Source organism: Vombatus ursinus, unplaced genomic scaffold (assembly GCF_900497805.2).
Source record: "Vombatus ursinus unplaced genomic scaffold, bare-nosed wombat genome assembly UNPS02000580.1, whole genome shotgun sequence".
NCBI lineage: Eukaryota > Metazoa > Chordata > Mammalia > Diprotodontia > Vombatidae > Vombatus > Vombatus ursinus.
Genome location: NW_020940358.1, coordinates 4,791,329 through 4,816,122, shown reverse-complemented (window position 1 = coordinate 4,816,122; position 24,794 = coordinate 4,791,329). Strand labels below are relative to the sequence as shown.

The window sequence follows — 24,794 nt, the reverse complement described above, 5'->3', positions numbered from 1 at the left end:
GTGTAAGTCATAGCTACAATGATCAGGAAAGCTGGCTGTCCTGTCCTGGGGACTGGCATTGCCCCAATCTCACCACCAGGGTGCAGGTCTGCCCTCAGTCAATGACTCCTTTTTAATCTAAACTCAGCTTCTGGTTATAAATAGCTATTGTTAGATTGGGACCAGGTGGTATCTATCAGCACTGATCACTGGGACCTGCATAGGGAGCACTCTCCCTGCCCAGCCAATTGCCCTTGACTGTGTCCAATATTCCATAAGGTATGACTGACATAGTTTATTTTACAGTCTTTCTTTACCCTTGCATAAGAGTGAAGAAGGACCAGTGGCCTCTGTTTATGGAACAAGTCACCAGCAGGACTCACCTACTTAGTTCTCTGGCAGAGAGGGCACAGGTAGGAGAATGACTAGGTGTGCTCCTGCTTATAACCTGCACAGGGATTTGGGAGGAAGAGAAGGGTTCCCCACAAATGACTAGCCTCACCACAGGCAGCTGTTACCATCAGAGAGCTGACTCAAACCCCAGCTCACTCCCAGTTGGGTCAGTGGTGAGACTCAATGTGAGGGAAGCCAGGAAGATTATATTTTCATGGTCAATGGGCCATTTGAACCAATTCTCACTTGTACTAGTGAAATAAAAGAAGTCAGGCCATAATGGATGTGTGGTGCTTGGACCCAGAATCAACAGCTGCAAACGCTTCAGGTCTAGTAATGGCCTAAATGTCCATAGGTTCAGGGCCTAATCACTCTACCTCTTAATCCCAAAGAACCATCAGGGCATTGATCCCAGAAAGCTTGCTCTGCTCTTTAACAGGCATCAAAGGATCATTAGATGACAAACTTAAAACTGTAAGGTAATCTAGAGGTCAGTTAGTCCAGCCTCCTTGTTTTATAGATGTGGAAATAGGCCCCAAGAAATTATGTGATTTGAACAAGGTAATAACTGATAGAGATAGGATTTGAAGTCAGACTCTCTGACTTCAAATCTAGGTCACTTTTCTTCATTCTTCCAATGGTTTCACTCTACCATACACACACACACACACACACACACACACACACACACACACAAAAGTGTTTACAGACCATATGGTCCAAGTAAAAGTCAGGGCTGAAAACAGGACCTGATAACAGGAGGATTGCTGGGATTTCCATTAAATATCACCTTTAGACTCAGGCTTTAGCCCCGCCAAAGCCTGAATTGGACACAGCCTGAATTGCAATTTAAAAGATAGTAAGTTCTTGTGATAAAGAATTTAAAGATCCCTTCTCCTTTCCCCACTGCACAGCTTTATTATTTTATCCTAAGATTCCCTCACCAGGGCCAGTTAATCCCTTCCAAACAAAATGAACGATGGTATGGCATAGTTACAGCTCAGATTAGGGCACGAAGGGATCTGAGAGGCATCACATCCGACCCCTTTCCTTTTACATGTGAGGAAATTAAGGTCTGGAAAGGTTAGGTGACTTGCTCAAAATGACAGGTCCTCTGGCAACAATCCAACACATTTTTCACTGCACCACATGGCCTCTATATGAATCTTGACCAAGGGCATGGAAAGCTTCAGAAAACTTGAACTTCTATTTTCTGAGTTTCTCATAAGTATAGGCTTAGAGACTATTTGAGGAAGAATCTAGGAGTTCTTAATGTTTTACTGTAGATGAAATTTGCTCATTTTACAACAGCAAAGTTTTAGTAAATGAAATAGAAACCAATCAACCACTTTGCCTTCTGGACACTTTTGAAGGTCAGCTGTGCTCTGACCGCAGTGCATTTATATACTTCAAGTGACCTTTTCTGTTTTGCACACACAACACAGCCCCAGCTGGAAGGGCTGGGGCCGGAACAAGGGGCAGCAGCAACCACAGCAGCTGACATTTTGATAGAGCTTTAAGGTTTAAAAAATGATTTCCTCACAACAGCCCTTGAAGAGAGGTAGCATGAGTATTATTATTCCCATTTTACAGAGAAGAAACTGAGGCCCAGAGAAATGGAGTAATTCTTGTAAATCTGTGCAAGTAGTGAATGTTGGAGCCCAGACTCAAATCCAGGTCTTCTGTCTCAAGGTCCAGCAACACTCTTTCCACTAGGCCACGTTGCCTTCAGACACAGTCCCCATGGAACTTCTACATGCTCAAGGTTCATGATTCCGGAGGAAGGGAGACCATTGAGCTTGCTTGCAGGATTCCAGGTGGACTTTAGTGCTAAGTAAGGAAGCGTCCTGAAGCATGTCTTTCAGGCCCACCCCCACTTCAGAGAGGGTTTTCATAATTGGTGAAGCTAATGAGTTTTTCTTTAAGGCTTTTAAAGGAGGGTCTTTCTTCTGGAGTCAGATTCCAGCATTTATACATGAGGTCATAGATGGAAGCTGGGCACTTTGTGGGGCATAGCATCCGAAAGCCACCCAGGACTTTCATGTGAGCCTCATTATTGGACATCCCTAAGGAAGAAAAGGAAAACGAAAAGATAAGGACCACAGATGTAGACTAAAGAATTTCTGGGCATAATGAATAATAATTACCTGTCTTTTTATAGCACTATAAAAATCAGATATTATTATCTCCATTTTATACATGAGATTAAGTCTAAGGGAAGTCAAATGAATTCCCCATGGGTCAGAGGTGGGATTTGAACCCAGGTTTTCCCCAATACTGTGTCAAACACTCCACTACTCCACATCATCTCTAACCTCTCTAGGAGAGTTTAAGATTGTCTGACATTCTCACTAGGGAGGATAAGGCACAAATAGTGTTTTAATCACCCTTAGGCTTTGAGGTTAAATGAAAAACAAGAGGTTTTATATCTTCATAGCTAAAAAAGACCAGGAAAATAACATACTATATATTAGACTCCAGTGGCACCTGAGGTAAACACTGAGTCTACCAGACCTTTGGATCATAAGGCAAAAAAATCTTCCCTCTGCCTTTGGCTTATAGCCTTAGGGGTATCAGAGCCCAGAACTCATTTTTGCCTGCTGTTGATCTGTGGGAAGTTGATCCATGGAGCAGGAAGGCAACATTTGTCGCCAGTAACCACAACAAAGTCACCAGTCTCCATTCTGAAAGTGCCTAAAGTCAGCATATTAAGGCAAGCAGAGCCCAGGCCCCTGAGCTAATGTTCCTAAACTGATCTTTATGCTGTGGCTTTAGAATGAATTTGTTGACAGAAAGGAGAGCAAGGAAACCAGGTATGTATTAGGCTGTGCTTTAAGCTACCTAAAGTACTTGGAATAAAGTACACCAAGGACTAGGAAGTAATGGCTCTGCATCATAAAAACTGTATCCTTCACAATACTTTCTGAGCTCCCCCCTATTGTCTTGGGCATGTCTATATCAGAGGTTATGGGACCCCTGCAGTAAGCACTCATGGGATTCTGACATCTGCAATGTAGGACTATCTTCTCTACCACCATCCATCTGCATTCCTTTGCCCTTCTGTTTATAGTTCAGAGAACATTATACCTGGATAAGGTATCTGTCCACCACTGAAAATTTCATGGAGAAGAATTCCAAAGGACCAGACATCAGATTTTGTTGAATAACATCCATAGGAGAGGGCTTCTGGTGCTGTCCATTTGTAGGGGATGTTGTGTGCATAGGAAAGGTAAATATCATCCTGTAAACATAAAAGTTTTGTTAGACAGGGAGAAAAAGACAATAGCTAACATTCATATAGCAACTACTGTGTGCCAGACACTGTCCTAAGCACTTTACAAAAATTATCTCATCTGATTCTCACAACAACCTGGGAGTTAGGTGCTACTATTATCTCTATTTCACAGATGAGGAAATTGAGGCCAGCAGCGGTTAGGTCACTTGCACAGGGTCAAACAGTAAATGTCTGAGGTCAGATTTGAATTTAGATCTTCCTGACTCCAGACCACCTAGCTGGCCCAGGATGTGTCTGGTCTCAGGGCAGGTGTCAAACTCTCAGAAATCCTATGTGAACTTTAATACTATAAAGGTGGTTCAACTGTTCACAGCCATTGAAATGGAATTTCCCCTAAAGAACATTATTTGGCAGACATACTATTGGGCCCACATCTCCCCCATTTTCCAATTGTTTAGAACTGCTTTTCTAAACCACAGAGACTGGAGGGCTGATTTTTATACCACTGTTTATAAAGGACTGTTTTTTCTGATACTTATGAAAAGTCGAATCTCTCAGTATTCCTTAAAAACAGGAAGAGACTACCAAGGTTTGGAAAGTAGAGAGGGGGAGCAGGATATGTAGTAGGGCTGGGGACTAGGATAACAGAAACTTACAAATTATTAGGTTAGCCACTGCTTAAGAGCAAGGCCTTTGTCCTAGCTATCTTTATGTCCTCAGTGTCTTGCATATAGTAGGTAATTAATAAGTGTTCGATGAATGAATACTTGGATAAAGTCAAGAAACCTCCCCATTCAGCAGGAAGAGACTAGAGGCCATTCCATCCTTCCAGTTCCTCAGCCTCTCCATATCTCAATTTCTTCATCTGTAAAATTAAGGTGATAATAATGCTCAACCTACCTACTTGGCCAGGTTCATGTGGCAATCAAATGACACAAATTTTGTGAAATTCTTCACAAACTTAAAAATAGTATCAATGTAAGGCAATGCTGTTTCCAGCATACCTTGGTGGAAAGAAGATTCCTAGGGCTTTCCAGACATTGTGAGGGTCTTATGCTGATACTTATATGGGGTCAGTTAGTCTTCCTGTGAACAGATCTGGTTATATCACTTCTCTCCTCAAATATCTTCTATGGCTCTTTATTTCCTACCAGGGGTAAAATTCAAACACTTTTGCCTGGCATCCAAGGTCCTCCATAATCACCACAGATGGTAGTGTCACACCACTTTTCCAGCCTTATCTCATGTTATTCCTTTCCAGGAACACTATGTTCCATATAAACTGGATTCCTTACCACCTCCTCTTCATGACATGTTTTCTCCTCTCCAACTCCTTGTTTCCTATGCCTAAACATTTTCCCCATCAACCTCCTGACCCCAGCAATAAGCCAGTAAATTCCTTTGTTGTTGTTCAGTCATTGAGTTAGGTCCCATTCTTTGTAACCCCATGGACCATATCATGCCAGGCCCTTTTATCTTCTACTATCTCTTGAAGTCTGTCCAAGTTCATGTTTATGGGTAGGTAGGAATTTATTTTTTTCCTAGATAAATTCCTGCCCATCTTTTAAAGACCAAGTCAAATGGCACTAACTTAATGAAGCCTTCCATAATAGTTAGGAATGGCCTTTCTTCTCTGACTTCACATAATATTTTATTTCTATTTCTCTAATGCACTTAGCTTATGTTATTTTGTATTAGAACTATTTCTCTCTGTATCATACTCCTCTACTAACCTGAAATTCTATGAGTACAGGAATGATCTTCTCTGGAACAGTGAACAATACAGAGTAGGTGGTTCATCAAAGCTTATGGAATTGAATCAGTTCATTGAGGTGCATTGCCCTAAGTGTGACAGTTTGAAAGAAGCCTTCCCTTGAGGAGTTTACTATCTAGCTGAGCAGACAAAATGTGGAGGTCACAGAGGAGATAACTGGGCAGTCAGTTATATGTGTCAGAGGCCTGGAACAGATAATAAATACTGTAAGAGCTTGGTGGAGGGAGAAATAACTCTGTGCTGGAGAAGTCAAGAAAAACTTTACAGAAGGGGAAAAATGTGAATCAGTCTTTTAAGGTTGGGTAGAATTTTGAATGGGCAACTAGGTGGCACAGTGGAGAGAGTACCAGGCCTAGAGTCAGGGAAACTCATCCTTCTGAGTTCAAATCTGGCCTCACACACTTACTAGCTATGCAATCTGCACAAGTCACTGTTTACCTCAGTTTCCTCATCTGTAAAATGAGCAGGAGAAGGAAATGGCTAACCACTCCAGTATCTTTGCCAAGAAAACCCCAAATGGCCTCACAAAGAGTTGGACATGACTGGAATGACTGAACAACAAGAATTCTGAATAGGCTAAGTGTAGGAAGGAGGACATTCCAATCTGAAGTAAACAATGTGAGCCAGATCCTGGAGGTAGGAAAGTCTATGTGATATTTGGGAGACAACGAGGTAGTTCAGTTTGGTTGAAGCACAGAGTATCTACAGAGAAGAAGGAAGAGAGGAAGACAAAAAGATTACTGAGTTGTTCTCCAATGACTACGGCCGGGCTCCCTGACCCAGTTGGCCAGCACTAAGGACAGCTACCCATCAGTTGGGAATCATAAGATCATCGATTTAGACCTGGAAAGGATCTTAGAAGCCAGCTAGTCTAACACCCTCATTTTACAGATAAGGGACTCAAGTGACTTGCTCAAGGTCACATAGGTAGCAAAGTGGCAGCACTGAGTTTTGAGCCAAGGTTCTCTGACTTGAAATACAGCATGCTTTCCACTGTACTACGTTGCCTCGAAGAGCTATAGTCATTTCCCCAATCATAAAATAAGGGAACTGAATCTCAACTCTTTCTCTCCTGAGTCAGCCTGCTTCCTTATCATACTGGTGTTCGGGTAGAGAATGAGCATGCATATTATAATGAACACCATGGATGTGAAGAATACAATTTGGCCCTGAGTATAACCAAATTAGCAATAGAGGAAGGGGTCCTCTGGAATAAGGTTTCCATGTATGCGAATATGAACTGAAGTTGGAGATGAAGGCTTTGACAGATGAAGTTTTTACCTTGATGAGGCGGGCCAGCCCAAAGTCTCCCACTTTGCAGGTGTTATTTTCCCCCACAAGGATGTTCCTGGCAGCCAGGTCTCGGTGAATATAATTCTGTGACTCAAGGTAGCACATGCCCTCTGATATTTGAGATGCTATGTCCACAAGCTCCGTGGTGGGCAATTTTGCCCCTTCAGGGTCTGCGAGAGACAAACAAGAAGGTCTCCATTGCTCTTTACCATAGCTGTTCAACCAGGTCAATCAAAAAAGAAGAAGGTGATGATAGGGAAGGGACAAAATACAGTAGAGGAGAAGAAGGTTGGAGTGAACTATTTATCATCTATACCAGTAGAGAGAACTTAAAAGATGGATAATTTTAAAATTCTGGCTAATTCAAAACTTAGCTTGGTGGAAAGAGAATTCTTAGGGCTTTCCAGACATTGTGAGGGTCTTATGCTGATACTTACATGGGGTCAGCTAGTCTTCCTATGTATAGATCTGGTCATGTCACTTGTCTCATCTTCTATGGCTCTTTATTGCCTACCAAGGGTAAAATTCAAACACTTTTGCCTGGCATCTAAGGTCCTCCTTAATCACCACAAATGGTGGTGTCACACCACTTTTCCAGTCTTATCTCATGTTACCCCTTTCCAGGAACATTATGTTCTCTTAGGCTTTGTCATGCATTATAGAATGTCTATGAGGAGAACACTTACTGTGCTACCTTTTTCTTCATGGAATCACAAAAACATGGGATCTTAGGATCATAGGATTTGGAATTTAGTGTTTATTTGGTCCAACCTCCTCATTTTACAGATAAAATTGAAAACCAGGGGAGTAAAGGGACTTGTCCAAGGTCACACATGTAGTATATAGAAGAACCAAAATCAAAGAATGTCAGAGTTAGAAGGTATCTTAAAGTTATCCAGTCATTTTCTACAATCCCATTTGATAGATGAAGAAGCTGAGTCCCAGAATAGGGGATTGACCTGCTCAGACCCAGTGGCAGAGTCAGGACTTAAACCCAAGTCTGAGTTCACAATCGGAAATCTTTTCCATGGGGCAGCTAGGTGGTGCAGTGGGTAGAGCACCAGCCCTGGATTCAGGAGGACCTGAGTTCAAATCTGGCCTCAGACACATAACACTTACTAGCTGTGTGACCCTGGGCAAGTCACTTGACCCCATTGCCTAACCAAGAAATAAATCTTTTCTATTCATCACACTCCCCGCCTCTTTAGCTCAGGTTAGAGTTCTCTGAGCACATACTGTTAAGGAAACAGCAGCTGGAGAGACAGCCAGAGACAAGAGGACATTACTCCTGAGTCAAGTGGAAAGGTCATTCTCATGGGCCACCTCTGTGTATTGTATCAGGCCCTGTTCTCCCATCACTAGAGTTTTGTAGGCCAAACCCTGGTCCATTGAATATCTCTTCCTGTTCTTACCTCGAAGGAGTTCCAGAAGGTTTCCTTTGAGCATCAGTTCAGTGATGATGTAGACAGGGTCCCCAGTGGAAGAGATAGCATACAAAGAGAGAATGTGTTTGTGGCGCAGCTTCTTCATGGCCTCAATCTCTGAGTAGAAGGTATTCTGATGCATCAGGTTATCTGCAGGAATAGAAAGCCAGCCATGGAGTGAATTTATTTAAACTTCATAAATAAATGCGTTATACAGGGAAAAGGGAGAAGATTCCTTCTGGGCCAGCCTCTTAGAAACAATCTTGAATCAATGGGGATATCTCACTAGGTCCCATGAAAGAAGTAAGTCATAAGATTTAGAGCTAAAAGGAAACAGAGATTTACTCCAACACCTTCATCAGTCAACCAAACACTTATTAGGCACCTCCTATGTGCCAGGCACGATGGTAGATGCTGGGGATGAAAAAAAAAAAAGAGAGAGAGAGAAGCAGTCTCTGCCCTGAAGGTTCTTACATTGGGAAACAAGATATAAACAGATAAATAACTCCTCCCTCTTTGGGGGAGTGAATCCATTTTGGACCTCCACTGTGGCTCAGCCATGCTGATTGGTGAGTGAGTGTCATCTCATCTAACCCATCCTATGGTCTTCCGCTGTCCATGTGTATAACCTGAGCCAGCTTTTCACCTCTTAGACTGGGAACAGCAATCAGATCAATACTACCACAGTTTCCGGAAAGGTCCTGACAATCTACTGCCCTATGGCTCTACTTACCATTCCCATGACTCCCAAGGCCAAAATTTCCTTCCCTGGCCACCATGCTCATATGCATGTTGTCTACCACCATTAGAATATAAATGCCTTGAATAGAGGAATTGTTTAACTTTTGTATTGTGTCCCTAGCATCGATCATAGTGCCTGGAACATCATAGGCATTTAAATGGTTTTTCATTCAGTCATTCATTCATAAGTACATACAAGATCACTTAAGAAGGGTGCTGGTATTACAAACAAAAGATATGAGGCTGAGTGAGGTGGCATGGGAGGAGAAAAGTCCTCCTTCCCTAAAAAAGACTTGAATAGATATGGACTAGGCTAAAAGAAGAGAGATTGGCCTCCTGTCCCTGACAGAATATATGGGTTGGGGGTGGGGAGTGAGACCCCTTTAGACCCCAACAAGCACAGAGGGGACTGAGGAAAGCAGAGCCCTTCTACTTCTGATTAGATATGGATAAGGCAGAAAATTCAGTTACAGAAGAGGCTCAGGAATATGTATATATACAATTAAGAGATTGCTGGTAACCTTGAGGAAGAAGTTTTAGTCAACTGGTTGGGTCAGAAGCCAGATTATGACAGATTGTGGAGTAGGAAGAAAGGAAGTGGAGGCAATATAGAGGACTTTTCCTAGGAGCTTGATTATCAAAATGTGGTAAGACATGGGATGATGAAGTCAAGTTAAGAGTTTTTAAGGAAGGAAGCAAACATTTATTCACAACTACGATGTGTCCAGCACTGTGATAAATAATTTTTATAAATATTATCTCATTTGATCCTCACAACAACCCTGGAAGGTAAGTGTTTTTTTTATCCCCATTTTGCAGTTGAAATTGGGGCGGACAGAGGTTAAGTGACTTGCTCATCATCAGACAGCTAGTAAGTGTCTGAGATCAGATGTGAACTCAGGTCATGCTGACTCTAGTCTCAGGGCCCTATCCTCTGGGCCACTAAGGTTGCCTCTAAGGGAGATCTGGGTTTTAGTAGGCAGCAAGAAAGGAGCCAATAGATAAGGAGAGATCAAAAATGAGAGTAAAATGATCAGAGGGATGAACTCTTAGAAGAGATAAGGTCAAGGTTACAAGTAGAGGTCTTTTTTTTAAAGGTTCCCTGGAAGTTCTCTGACTTGGAGAAACAAGTGGGAGGAATGGTGAGAACATGGGTGTGGAGAAGAATGCCATACCTAGGGAGTGATATCCATATGCAATTATAGATCAAATAGGAATCAAGGCTAAGTTGTGACCACCCAGCCAAGAAGAATGGTACTTACCCTTAGCAATGACCTTAATGGCCACTTTGACTTTCCCTTTCCAGTATCCTTCAAAGACTTCCCCGAAGTATCCTGAGCCCAGCTTCCTGGTCAGGCTAAATTCCTCCCTGGGTCTTTCCCAGTCATCCCAGTGAGGCAATGGTTTTGACTCATGCTATAGAAACATAGGAACAGGTTGGAGGCTGGTTACACCCAAGGGAGGAGAGCATGATTAAGAACTTACTCTAAAGCTGGTTGAGCAGGATGATTAGATTCATCCTTGGATTCCTCTGAAACCAACGATCATAATGGAAAATCCCTTAGAGATCATCTAGGACACTTCATACCCCCATTTTATAGATGAAAAAATTTGAAGCCCAGAGAAGACAGATGACTTACTCAAAGACACACAGGTAGCAAGTAGTAGAATCAGACCTGGAACCCAGGTCCACAAATTTTAATTCAACATTTCTGACACTATACCATGGAACAAGCCCATTCAATAAACATTTGCTGAGCCCTACCATATGTTCACCCTTACAGAAGGGGACAAAGGAGACAGCTTCCATATCAATTCTCAGGGGCCACCATTAGTTATCTCATTGGGGCAGTACTTTTTGATTTGGGGAGTACCTAATTATCATGTGGCCTAAATTTTCCATAACAGAATGGTCTGACTTTGGAATAGGTTCTTAACATACTACCACAGCCTCCCAGAAGTATATCATTCCCTTAGCAAGTGAGCAGGCGAAGCCTATAGAGGACCACACCTAATAGGCACCTAATAATTTATATTTTTATTCTCTCTATGGTTAATCCCTTAGTGATCAGTTCCCATGGGTTTAATTTTCTCAATGCTGATGATTCCCAAATCAATATAGAGTCTTAATCTCTTTCCTGAACTCTAGTCCTGAAATACCAATTATCTGCTAGATATCTCCAAATGAATGTTCCATAGGCAACTCAAATTCAGGGTGGCCAAAAGAGAACTTCTTATATTTCTACTTGAACCCGTCTTTCCTCTAAACCTTCCTATTTCTAATGAAGGAACCAGCAGCCTTCCACCTACCCAGTTTGAAAACCTTAGAGTTATCCTTAACTTCTCCCTCATACCATACATCCAATTGGTTCCCAATTTGTCAATTCTACCTCCACACCATCTTTGGAGGTGTGGTATAGTGGATATAGTTCTGGACTTGAAGTCAGAAAGACTTCTGTTCATATCCTACCTCAGATGAGTCACATGACCCTGAGAAAGTCATTAAAATCTTCTTAGGAAACTCCCTCAATGTCTTCTAGGTTCTCATACAACTCTAAATCTATTAATCTATAATCTTTCATCTGTTCCCTTCTCTCCACTCACATAGCCACCATTCTAGTTCAAATCCTCATCACCTCTGCAATGGATTATTTATTGCAGTTGCTTCCTAATTGGTTTCACTGCTTTCAGTCTTTCCCTGCTCATTTCCGTTCTGTTGCCAAAGGAATTATTCCAAGTCACACCTTTACTCATAAATATTCAATGGCTCTCTATTGCCTGTAAGGTAAAATATGAAATCCTTAGCTTTGCATTTAAATCCCTTTACTATCTGACTTCCACCTACCTTTCCAGCTTTATTTCATATTACTCCCCTTTGTATTCCCTCCATTCTGTTCAAACTATTGGTCTGCACGTGACATTCCTTTTCTGGCCTCTGTGCCTTTTTCTCAAGTAGTATCCCATGTTTGCAATCTTCACCATTGCCTCTTAGGAGCCCTAGCTTCCTTCAAAATACAGGTTATGTGTAACCTCTTATTCAAGACTTTCCTGAGCCACCTCACCCCCACCACCCCAACCCCCTTTTGAAATCACTTTGTATTTTCTTATCTGTCTACATGTTGTGGGAAGCTAGCTGGCATAGTGGATAGAGCTCTGGGCCAGGAGTAAGGAAGACTCATCTTCCTGAGTTCAAATCTGGCCTCAGACGCTTACTAGCTGTGTGACCAGGGGCAAACCTTGTTTGCCTCAGTTTCTTCATCTGTAAAATGAGCTGAGAAGGAAATAGCAAACCAGTCCAGTATCTTTGCCAAGAAAACCTCAAATGGGGTCACAAAGAGTTGGACAAGACTGAAAAATGACTCAACAACTATATGTGGTAGAATCTATGTACCGCTCCCTAATAGAAGGAAAGTCCTTTGAGGGCTAGGACAGCTTTGCTTTTATCATTGTATCTCCAGCACCAGTCAAAATACTCTGTACTTCATTGGTACTTAAAAACTATTTGTTGCATAGAATTGATATTTACTTACATAAACTTCCAAATTAAGGTTGCTCCCTAGCAAAATAAAAGAACAAGGTTGTACTAGAGACCCCTAATCTACCCCCAGCTTTGGGTAACTACTTATTCTTGAACTTTTCTCTCCAGATGTTCCTGAAGAGTCTATCTCTAGTAATGGAATAATAATATTAACTCACATTTACATAGCACCTACTAAGTGCCAGACACTGTGCTAAATGGGTTCCTTTAGCAAAACTCTCAGGAAAAGAGAGCCCTCGATCTCCATTACCCACCACCAGTATTGTAAAGCAGCTCAGAAGATGCCCCTCTTATGTACAAAAGGAGATCCTTGCTGAGTTTGAGAATCGAATTCTAAATAAATCAACATACTGATTCTTCCACCCACCCCTATGCTTCTTCCACATGAGGCCCTAGTCTACGGATCCCACCAGAGTACTAAAATGAGAGAGGAGAGGTGGTCTTTCAATGGTCCCCAGGCTAAGTGAGGGATGAAGACTAAGATTCTGGGAGTTCTCCCACTACACCTGTCCCAATTCTTCCCTTGCTCCAAGACAATCTTGTGCCTGAAGATTCCCCCGTGACCCTCCCAATACAATTCCCACATCCCCTTTCCAAAAGCCTGAAAGACCAGCTGATTCTAGATTCTCTCTGCATTTGACAAATTTTATTGAGAAAAGATCTTGCATGGTTACAGTAGGTGGAACTTACAACACAAACCAAACAAAAAATTCACCAACACAAGACATAAAACAGTGTAAGAATCAGGTGGGAGCAGGCGAGGGTTGGTGGTAGAAAGTACATCTCAGGAAAGGTTTGCAAATCTAGCTGGACTGACTGAGGACCTGTGACACTATGGCTAAGCTTGGAGGCAAATGGTTTACCATAAAAGTTCTAAAAGTGCCAAGGCCCATTCTGGGTACTCATAGCCTGGCAGGGGGAGGTGGTCCTCCCAGTCAAGAATTGGAATAGAATCCTGATCCAGACCTCAATTTACCTTCCAGCAGGGTGTGGCAAGCCTCAGGCCATGGGACAGAGTCTTACTTTTGTGATACTCCACTAGGCCAGCAAGATCAGGGAAGGACATAGCTGAATTCATGTGGTATCTCCCCTCAGCATTCCTCCAAATCTTGTAGTGTCTCACAATGTGGTTGTCCCGAACTGTGAAATCCAGAAGAGGGAAAAGGAGAAAAAAAGGTACATATACAGAAGTCATTCTTGAAAATTGGAGAGCTCCCCAAATCCAGGACTGGCAGACAAGCACAGATTCAAACCAGTGCCCACAGGGGCTGCATGTTTTTCCAAGGGAGTGTATTTCCCATCCATAAAAGGAAAGGCCTTTCATTTTCTGTGTCCAGAAGTGTGGAAGAGGTTGGAGCTTCTCTCCCAGGTTCTGTATGAATTGGAAAATTACTTAGCCTCTCATTCTCCTCATTTTCACATCACGAATATATTTTGGTTCATATCTTCTTCATCAGTATGCTATGAGACAAAGTGATTGTGAGCTCTAGGAGGGCAGGGCCAATATCTCAGGGAAGATTCCATCCCCCGCCTAGCTGCTAAATTGATATTCCTAAAACACAGATCTGATTATGTCACCCCCTACTAAAAAAAAAAAAACCAGTGATTCCCACTGGCTTCCTATTGTCTCTGTGATAAAATACCAAATACTCAGCTTGGCACAATCTGGCTTCTACCTATCTTTCCAGTCTTAATTCATATAGTAATATGAATATTCCCTTCCATTTCTTCAGTCTGGCTTGCTAACGGTCCCTTGCATATGACATTCTATCTTCTGCCTTTTTAACTTCACATAAATGGTTTCTCATGCCTGTTCTCTGACCTCCCAGATTCCCTAGCTTCCTTCAAGAACAGCTTATGGACTTCCTATAATCCTTTGTATTAATTTCATTTTGAATATGAGTTAACCATGGGAGGTGCCAGAGCTTCCCTAGAATTTTGTTATTGTTCAGTCATTTTCAGTCATATCTGACTCTAAGACCCCATTTGGGCTTTTCTAGGCAAAAATACTGGCATGCTTTGCCATTTCCTTCTCCAACTCATTTTGCAGATGAAGAAACTGAGGCAAACAAGGTTAAGTGACTTGTCCAGGGTCACATAGTTAGTAAGTGTCTGAGGCCAGATTTGAACTCAGGAAGATAACCTTGCCTGACTCCAGGCCCAGTGCTCTATCACCACCTAGCTTAAAATACTCCATGCATCCTTGATCTCCTCCCCTCCTATCTTATCTAGTAAATTAGAATTTAAGGAATACCCAACATATTTAATCAGGGAAGATACCAAGGCTAAAACAACAGGCCTAGATCTCACTTTTTAATCCCAAGCATTTTGAACTCACAGAAGCTTAAAATGAGCATAGATTCAGAGGATCACTAATTTACAGCTGGCAGAGACCTCAGAGGTCATCAATCAAGTGACCATTTAGCAGATATTTCCTATGTGCCAGGTACTGTGTTGAGTGCTGGAAACACAAAGAAAGAGCAAAAATGGTCTCTGTGGGGGCAGCTAGGTGGTACAGTGGATAGAGCACTGGCCCTGGAGTCAGGGGGACCTGAGTTCAAATCTGGCCTCAGAGACATAACACTCACTAGCTGTGTAACTCTAGGCAAGTCACTTAACCCCAATTGCCTCACCAAATAAATAAATAAATAAATAAATAGTCTCTGTATTCAAGAGTCTTACATTCAAATGGAGGGGGACAACATATGTAAACCAGAACATAGAAGATAAATAGAGAATAGATAGATAGTAACCTTAGCAAGGGTGGCATTAGTAGCTGGGAAGACCAGAAAAAGCCCCCTGGAGGGGGTAGTGCTTGATCTGAGTCTTAAAGGCAGTTAGGGATTCTAGGAAGGTGGGAGGGAGAACATTTTATTCGTGGGAAATAGCCGTTGGAGTCTAGAGATGTAGTGTCACGTTCAAGAAATAGCAAGGTGGCAAACATGGTTAGATAGCAGAATAGTGAAGGGTAGGATGTAAGAAAATTGGAAAGGGAGGATAAGGTCAGGTGGTAAAGAGCTTCAAATGCCAAACAAATGATTTTACACTTGGTTCTCAAGGTAATAAAAAGCCACTAGAGTTTATTGATCAGGAAGCTGACGTGGTCAGACCCGAATTTTAGGAAAATCACTTTGCCAATTGAGTAGAAGATGGATTGGAGTGGGGAGATATCTGCAGAAGAGAAAATTATTTTAAGGCTATTGCAACAGTCCAAAGGCCTGAACTAATGTTGTAGTTGTATGAACAGAGAGAAGGAAACATGTGTGAGAGATATTGTAGAGAAAGAAATTACAATATTTGGCAATAGATTTTTGGATGTGGGGGAAGTGGTGAGAGAAAGTGAGGAGTTGAGGATGACGCCTAGGTCAAAAACCTGGGTGACTGGGAGAAAGGTGGTCTCCCTTGATAGTACAAGGGAAGATCAGAAGAGGGGAAAGGGTTTAGGGAAAAGGAAATTAATTACGTTTTGTACATGAATTTGAGATGTCTATAAGGTTAATATAGTTGATATAGGAATGGTGTTCAGGAGAGAGCCTAAGGCAGGATATATAGAATCATCTACATAGAGATGATCTTTGAACCCTTGGAAGATGATGAGATCAATATATGATAGAGTATAGAGGAAAAAAGAGAACAGGACCCAGGGCAGAGCTTTAGGGGACACCTACCTTTAGTAGGCTTGACAAGGGTGAAGACACAAGAGAAGAGACTGAAAAAGGAGCAATCAGGCAGGTAAGATGGGCACCAGGAAAGAATAATGTCATGAAGGCCTAGAGATGAGACAGTATCCAGGAGGAAAAGATGGTCAACAGTATCAAATGCTGCAGGAAGGCTAAGAAGGACCAGGGTCAAGATTTGCAATTGATAACTTCATCTGAATGATGAAACTGAATGCCAGATTACAAAAGGCTTAAAAGGGAGTGAGAGTAAAGGAAGTGGAAACACCTGCTGTAGATGGCTTTTTCAAGGAGTTTAGCTGAGATAGAAGAGATGGTAACTAGTGACCATGGCATTATCTAGCGAGGGTTTTTAAAGGATAGGAGAGATTTGGGAAAGTTTGTAGGCAGAAAAGGAGTTAGTAGATAGGCAGAGTTGTTAGATTAGAGAGTGGGAATGATGGTGGGGGTAATTTACTGGATAAGATAGGAGGGAAGGAGATCAAGGATGCACGTAGTAAGGTTAGCCTTTGCTAATAGAAGAGCTACCTCATCATTTCATCCTGGAATAAAGGAAGAGATAATGGTCGATGCTATTAGAGAGATGAGATCAAGAAGGGAGAGAGAAGGAGCTCTCAGCAAGTGATCTCAATTTTTTTTTCTGTGAAGATGTGTGTGAGTTGAAGTCCTTAGGAGATAAGATGTAGAGAAGGAGCTTAAAGACAAAAGAAAGAGGCAGCTAGGAAGCACAATGGCTAGAGCACCAGCCTTGAAGTCAGGAGGACCTGAGTTCAAATCTGGCCTCAGACCAAACACTTGACACTTATTAGTTGTGTGACCCTGGGCAAGTCACTTAACCCCAATTACCTAAGGGGAAAAAAAGACAAAAGAAAAGGTCTGGAACCACCACTACTGTGTGGTGAGTGGGGATAGGGAAACAATTAGGGAGGAGTAGTAAGATTGCATTGCTGCTCTTGGGGCCCAATTGAGATTAATTAACAAACATGTATAGTAGCCCCAGTCAGCAGAATTTCATTACTTCCTCCAATTGTCTCTCTCTCTCTCTCTCTTTTTTTTGGTGAGGCAATCAGGGTTAAGTGACTTGCCCAGAGTCACACAGCTAGTTAAGTGTCAAGTGTCTGAGGCTGAATTTGAACTCAGGTCCTCCTGCCTTCAAGGATGGAGTTCTATCCCACTGCGCCACCTAGCTGCCCCTCTCCAGTTCTATCTCAATGATCTCAGTCATCCAGTCCAACCCCCTCATTTTATAAATGGGGAAACTAAGGCCAAGGGAAGTGAGATGACTTGCCCAAGTTCACAGATGTATTAAATGGAAAAATCAGGATTTGAACTTTGGTCCCTGACTCCAAATCTTAAATTGCAATATGAAACTCGTAGAGTGTTAGATCTGGAAGAGATACAGAGGAGGAAACTGAGGCTCAGAATATTGGAATAATTTGCTTGAGATCACATGGCCAGGAGGTGACAGAGCCAAGATTCAAATTGCCCAAGCCCAATACCATGTTTAAGGTAGCCCAGTTGGTCTTGGGAAACATACTGTCCTAGATTTTACCATTAGTGGGAGGGAGAAGGATCCTCCATGGTCAAGGTAAAAAGTCCCATTAAAGGGAGAGGGCATAAGGATGCAGAAGGAGAGGTGGATTGTGGCAGTGGGGATGTCCCAGGTCAACAGACAAATAGTAAGGCCAAATAAAGTTCTGCAGACTTTCAGAGGGAAATCAGCAAGTCAGCGGCCTATTCTATCAGAAAAAGAAGAGAGTTTTACCTGAGAGAACATAGTCTGCTCCTGTCTTCTCACTGATCCTGATGAGGAAGGTGCCAGTTCCATTCTCTTCTGCAAGGAGCCTATGCAGAGCTTCTGAACGAGAGATCTGCCCAAAAAACCATCTGCAAGAAAGAAATAAAAATAGTGTCCTAACACCAAATCCTCAGGAATGTCCTGGTCCACAGAAAGGTCATTTGTGCTCCCTCTGAGTGAGGGATCTCTGATCCTTCATCCATTATGCCATAGTCATAGAATGACTTAGAATGATAAAACAACAGCCCAGGAGCAACCCTAGTGGCTTACAGGGAAGCAGGGGCAGCAGCAGTGACTTGGTCTGGAGAAGTTGTGACATCAATTCAATTTAATTTAACCAGTATTTATTAAGCCTTTATTGTTCACCACTAGTCACCTAATTCTGCCCCTGGCTTGAGATGGCCCTAGAAACAGTACCACATAGAGTGATTTCTACCCACCCCCTTCATTTTCTTCTACTCCATGTAAGCTGAAACAGCAAAGCTACATTAGGGCAGAGCTAGGGAGGAAGGGAAACTTGCGGTATATTAATTATTTAATATATTAATTAATATAATTATTTAATATATTAATTAATATAATTATTTAATATATTAATTAATATAATTATTTAATATTACCCAAGAACCATATAACTCCTGGAAGAGATTACACTTCAAGGGGAATTGATTGAAAAACTATAGGAATAAGTTATCAAAGATTGTGAGGGGGAAAATAAGGCCTTTAGCACAGAATCAGTGGGATAGGGACAGTAAGGAGAGGTAAAATGTCATAAAAGTTCCCCTGACACATGGGGTTTGGGACTTGGAGGTGGAGAGGGGAGAGCATTAATATGTATACTCTCTGACTATGGGAGTGTTGCTTTCTTAGTTACTAGCCCCTTAAGATATATCACTAGTCTTCAAGTCTTAGGAATAACCTCAAAGTACAATTTGGGACCATGAGCTAGGGAAAATATACTGCCATGGTTTCACAGTCTCAGCACATTCATCCCACCAACCTTCCCCCACCCATTTTTTTTTTTTTGGAGAGGCAATCAGGGTTAAGTGACTTGCCCAGGGTCACACAGCTAGTAAGTGTCAAGTGTCTGAGGCCAGGTTTGAATTCAGGTCCTCCTGACTCCAAGGCCTGAGCTCTATCTACTGCTCCACCTAGCTGCCCCTCCACCTACCTTTTAACTGCTTGTGCTACCTCCTTGATCTCTGGATGGTACTACCTGCACAGTTGTTCAGCTCTTATCTCTAGGCCAGTTTCATGGAAACTTCTGCCTTCCTACTGACATCCCCTATTCCCTGAGAGTGGAAGGCATTCAACGGAATCTCTAGGAGCTGCGTTCTCAAACTGTCAAAGTGAGTTTCTTTCATAAATGTTCAGCTGGCTCAAATGTTAGAGAAAACAAATGATGCCAAGAGGATTGTAAAGAAGTCATAGCTCAGGTCATCGGTGTTCTTTGGGTATACATACTCACTAGTGGAGACTGCAGTAGGGGAGAATGGGAAAGGAAACAGGAAACTTATTTTGTTCCAAGGTCTCATCTCCAAACCATAACTACCAGCCATGAAATTACATAACACAAGCTCAAATGCCCAGCTGCTCATTCTCTAATTAATTTGGATATACTTGAGGGCAGTAGTGTAGCTGGGCCAACATCTTCCATCAGTTTGTTACTGCCAGTGGCGCACTGGCTCCTCAGAAGTTCTGAAGAAGCCACGTAGGAGGGGAAAACCCAACAGAGGACACCCACCTGAACAGCTGTCCATATTTGGCAACACAGCCTTCTCTGCCCTGCTCCTCCACCCTGCAGAGCTGGAAGGTGTTGCAATCCTATTTCCCTCCCCCACTAACTAGGTTGAGATTCCAGTTTGTGGTTGTTTTGAAAGTGAGTCCTGCAATGTCCCTCTTTCTCTGCACTTTGAAAAGTCAATGCAGGATTTCTCTCTATCTCAAACTGCCCCTATTCACCCACTCAGAAATTAATACCAACTGATTCTGTGTTGTCCTTCTCCAGGAAGCCTGGGCCACCATGACTGAATGACAATAGAGTTGGGCTAGTGGTTTACCCACTCTTCTCTGAACAAGGAATTCCCAAAGCTCCTAATCCCATCTCCTCCCAGACCCAAATACAAAACTATAAGCAATTGATTAAGCCCTAAAAGAATCAGACCTTGCTCTACTTTGCACTGTGAAATTTATGACTGTAACATGGAGCCTTGTCTTTGGTTCAGAAAGGTTAAGTGATTTGCCTATGGTCATGCTGTTAGTAAATATCAGAGACAGAATTTGAACCCAGCCCTTCCTAGTTCCAGATCCAGCATCTAGTATATGATATTGCCTCTTGTGAAAAAGACAGTCAGGCTTTTTTTTTTTTTAACCTTCATTTCTGTTTATGGCAAAGAGGATTGGGCTGCAGACAAATCAGTAATGATACTATAGCGATAACTTTAATGAATTTGTTTGGCCACTACAATTGTTTAAGCTGCCTGCTGAGGCAAAGAGGAGTCATAATCTATACTGGTGAAGGGAGCACCCAGGCTAGTGAAATCACAGCTCTTTGAGGTACAGACAGTGGTGCCAAGTGTTGTGCAGCAATATGCACAGTAATTCCTTGGGATGGCAGAAAGTAACCAAGAAGAACAGCAAACTAGCAGACCCTGGAGTGCCTGAATCTTTTTCCACTTGGGGTGGAAATAGCCCCACCCCACCATATACCCACCACCTTCAAAAAGCCCTCCCTACATGCCAAGGAAAGCCCCATAGGTCACTACAACAACTACTTTCAGGTTTTCTCTGGCTTTTCCTTTAAGATGCTCTAGGATTTTTAGTGGGACCTGATCCACTTCTCTGAGATTGGTAATTATAGAAACTAAGCACTAGCTCTGGAATGAGAAGGCCTGAGTTCAAATCCTTCCTCTGATGTTTACTACCTGTGTGACCCTTGGACCTCCCTGAAACTCAGTTTCCTCATCTAGAAAATGGCCTTTCAAGCACTACATCTATGATCTTATGATCCTAAGCCACATTGCCAATGCTAAAGGAGTAACTAAGGACCTTACTGGAAGCTACTTCCCAGAATGGGATCCACAAGCAACTAATGTGACATTCCAAGAGACGAATGAGTCCAGGCTCCTTCCCTCAGTTGGCTCTTACTTACAGTTCTGTCTCCATCGTCTCTTGTTCAGCTAAGTAATTGTGAGGGACGTAGCCTTCCCCCAGTCTCCTTCCAGCAGCATCAAGTTTTGTCACTTTCCACCAATCTTCCTTCTTCTCTGTTACGTGAAAAAGGTCCCCAGCCTGAAAGCTCAGCTCATCCTCTGTCCGTGCCTCAAAGTCCCAGAGACTAACGTAGAGGTACTTGGGACCCAAGTGCGAAGGACTTTTTGAATCCATGTTGAGAGGAGCTTCAGGATTCAGACTCTGGAATCCTCCTTTCTCTCAGGAAAGTGTCACTCAGAACACATTTCTCATCCCCTGGGAACTTTAAATATTTTGACAACAGAGAGTTGACCCAGTTGATCTCTGGACCTCACCCTGACAGAACATCTCAACTAGGAGTAAGTGATTGCCACCAACCTGCTGGGCTCTTCCCACAAAAGCTACACCACTTCATTCTGACTTCAGAGGCAACCTGCTCTGTAAGCCACTCCCCTGCTGATATATGACAACAGCAGAACCCCAACTAGACGATTGCCTTGTCATTAAGGTCCCTGGAAAACATTTCAACTCCAAGCCGGGATTCAATAGCTCCCCACGCCCACTCACACCACTCCCTGACCTCACTATCTTATGCATAGATGGACCTGAAAGGGGCATCTCCATCTCTACAGTTGTTCATTAGATTATTGTTTTTCTTTTTTTTCTGGTCTAAAGTCACTTCTAAATAGTAAGATCAGGGATGGAGAGGGAAGAAAAGGAAGAGAAGGACTGAGAAAAGGAATAAGCAAATGAGGGACCAGGCAATAGGGAATAGATGAGAGGTTAAGGTAGACAGAGGAACAAAAGGAATTGGCTAGCTAGGTGTGTCACTTCAGAAGACAACAACCTCAAAGCAATGAATTTATTGCATTCCTCCTTAAGCTGCTCCTCTCTGGGCACTATGGAGGATGGCACTTGAAGGACAGTCATTTTCAGTGATTTATGTTAAGTCATCTCTGAAGCTTCACCAAAACCTGGTGAGTGACCAGGGAAAGGCAGATGATGAGTCAAAAGATGGGAAAGTCAGTACTCATGGTCTGATAAATCTGTCTTCACTCACTCCCAAAGCTGCCATCCAAGTCTTGCCCTCTTTTTCTGGAACAAGATACACACCTACTCTACCTGCTAGTCTGTTCAGTCCAGTCCTGTCACCTTCCCTCCCTCCTTACAACCTTTTGGTTACTGATAGCAGATTTCAGGCTTTCACTCTTCACTATAAAAAATCAGAAAAACAAAATGGATTTTTCCAACTATAAAGCACTGCCATTAAATGTCTCTTTGACTTTAGGAAGGTCATTTCACCTCTTTTGGTCTTAGTTTCCTTGTTTATAAAGTAAGGGGGCTGGGCTTGATGATCTCAATGATCCCTTCCATTCCTTTTAGGGGTTTTTGAGGGGTGAGGGAAGGGAAGGCAATCGGGGTTAAGTGATTTGCCCAGGATCACATAGTAAGCATTTAAGGCCAGATGTGAACTCGGGTCCTCCTGATTTCAGGGCTGGTGGCTCTAACCACTGTGCCACCTAGCTGTCCCAAGCCCTTTCCATTTCCAAGTCCTGTGATTCTACACCATTTGAGAACCTTTTATTAACCTTTTATTAATAGTTTGTGAGCATTTAAGAAGGGAAGTGATTATTATTTCCCCACTTCAATTCTTTCCTCCATATAGCTGCCAAAGTGACTTTTCCTAAAACACAGGTCTGAATATGTCATTCATCTACTCAATAAACTCCAGTGGCTCCTTATTACCTCTGGGATCAAATACAAACTCCCTAATTTGTTATTTAAAGCACTTCACAACTCGGTCCCAATCTACCTTTTTAGCCTTATTATATGTTACTCCCATTCATACACTTTATGATTCAGTCAAACTGGATTTCTTACTGTTCCTCATACCCAACACTCCATCTCTCATCTCTGTGCCTTGGCAATGGCTGTCCCCCATGACTGGAATGCACTTCTTTCTCACGCCTGTCTCTTAGAATCCTTAGTTTCCTCTAAGGCTCAGCTCAAGCACCACCTTCTTTATTAAAGCTTTCTTGATTCTCCCTTCAAAAAAGTTCTTGTGTCTATTTTGTATATATTTCACAAATGCCTATTTTTGCACATGCATCCCCATTTGTAGAGTGAAAGTTCTTGGAGGGCTGGGACTTTTGTTTTTGTATCCTCAGAGACTAACGCAATGACAGGCTCACCTCAGGCACTTAATAAATGCTTATTGGTTGATTGAGTCATTGACTGAGTAAGGGTCAAGCACCGTTACAAGACAATTTCATTTCAAGCTAACCTTTCCTTTTTTAACAGTATTACTAAATTGCAGGTAGATTAAGAAAATGGAACCAACATCACAAAGTCTTTCAAGGTTATCACTGTGGATAAGATAGAAAGTTGGGGGCAACATGATTGAATAAGGAGAAGCCCAACATGTAGATGGAATTAAGACATATATACCACCTGCCTGCCCTCTCTCCCCATGAAAAGGAGCTGTCATCTGATACAGTTAACCATACCCTAAGGGGGCCTCCCTCTATACTGAAGCACTTACCCCTCCCTGAGCATAGGAGGAGGAAAAGCAAGTAGTTGAGCATCAATGCCCAGGAGCCCTACTTCCTAGTGCTTTGGCACAAGTTGCCCTTGACTCAGTCTAGTACTTAAGATGCAAAATCATTCTCATGCAATATTTTATAAATTTATCACAAATTAGCTAGCTTTCCCTTACTCAGAAATCTGGGAAAATCTCCAAATATAACTTTTGTCCCATTTCCCTTTAAAATTCTTACCTCCTCGCTGATTTCCTTTGACCCAGAAGGAAAATGCACAGAATCACAGAATTTGAGAGATGGAAGGGAACTCAACAGACATTTAGTCCACCCATCCATAAAAAGAACCCCCACCATAACATACCTAAGAAAGTGCTATCCAGCCTCTGCTCAAAAACCTCCAAGGAGGGGAAAACCACCATTTCTCCAGGAGCCTATTCCACTTTGGGATAGCTCTAATTGCTAGGAAGCTTTTCCTGATCCCAAGCCTAAATCTGCCTCTTTATGACCTTCAGTCCTTGCTCTGGGACCAAACAGAACAGGTCTAATCCCTATTTCACATGACAGCCCTTCAAACACTTGAAGATAGCTATCGTGTTCCCCTGAATCTTCTCTTCTACAAGCTAAATATGAGCAGTTCCTTAAATTGATCCTTATAATTCATGAAATCAGAAAGAGAAATATACAACCTGTGCTTCAGCTGCTTTTAAAATCATGGAAGGGAAAGATAAATTTTCCTTCAGTAAGTATGTCACATACTCTAAACTCAGACATTTGCTGGTTTTACAACCCTAGGAAAATCTCTGTCTGCCTCAATTTCCTCAACTGTAAAATGTGAATCATACTAGAACCTATCTCCCAGAGTAGTTGTGAAGACTAAGCAAGATAATATATGTAGGAGCAGCTAGGTGGCACAGTGAATAGAGCACTGGCCCTGAGTTCAAATCTGGCCTCAGACACATAATACTAGCTTGAGACTCTGGGCAAGTTGCTTAACCCCATTGCCTAGCCAAAAAAAAAAAAAAGACAATATTTGTAAAGTTTATTTGTTTCCTTCCTTCTCTCCTTCCTTCCTTCTTAGCTTAACTCCTAAGTAAAAATAAACTTCTCTCTAGCTTGAAATCTCTCCTCCAGTCCTTTGTTTCCTGTATCTGTTTATATAGCCCTTGAATTTTGACATTCCCAAGAAACTAGTTCCCAACCGGGTTTGACT

General features: G+C 42.3%; 1 protein-coding gene across 1 annotated transcript; it reads right to left on the bottom strand.

The window, feature by feature from the left end:
* Positions 1–1,282: 1,282 nt before the first annotated feature.
* PTK6 (protein tyrosine kinase 6) lies at positions 1,283–21,476 on the bottom strand. The gene is made up of 8 exons (XM_027848277.1): positions 21,004–21,476; positions 17,820–17,941; positions 13,354–13,517; positions 10,102–10,255; positions 8,087–8,248; positions 6,663–6,844; positions 3,460–3,613; positions 1,283–2,438 (listed from the first exon to the last, which is right to left on the bottom strand). Exons 1-8 carry the CDS (start codon positions 21,237–21,239, stop codon positions 2,251–2,253), a joined length of 1,362 nt encoding a protein of 453 aa, XP_027704078.1. The 5' UTR covers positions 21,240–21,476; the 3' UTR covers positions 1,283–2,250.
* Positions 21,477–24,794: the final 3,318 nt, after the last annotated feature.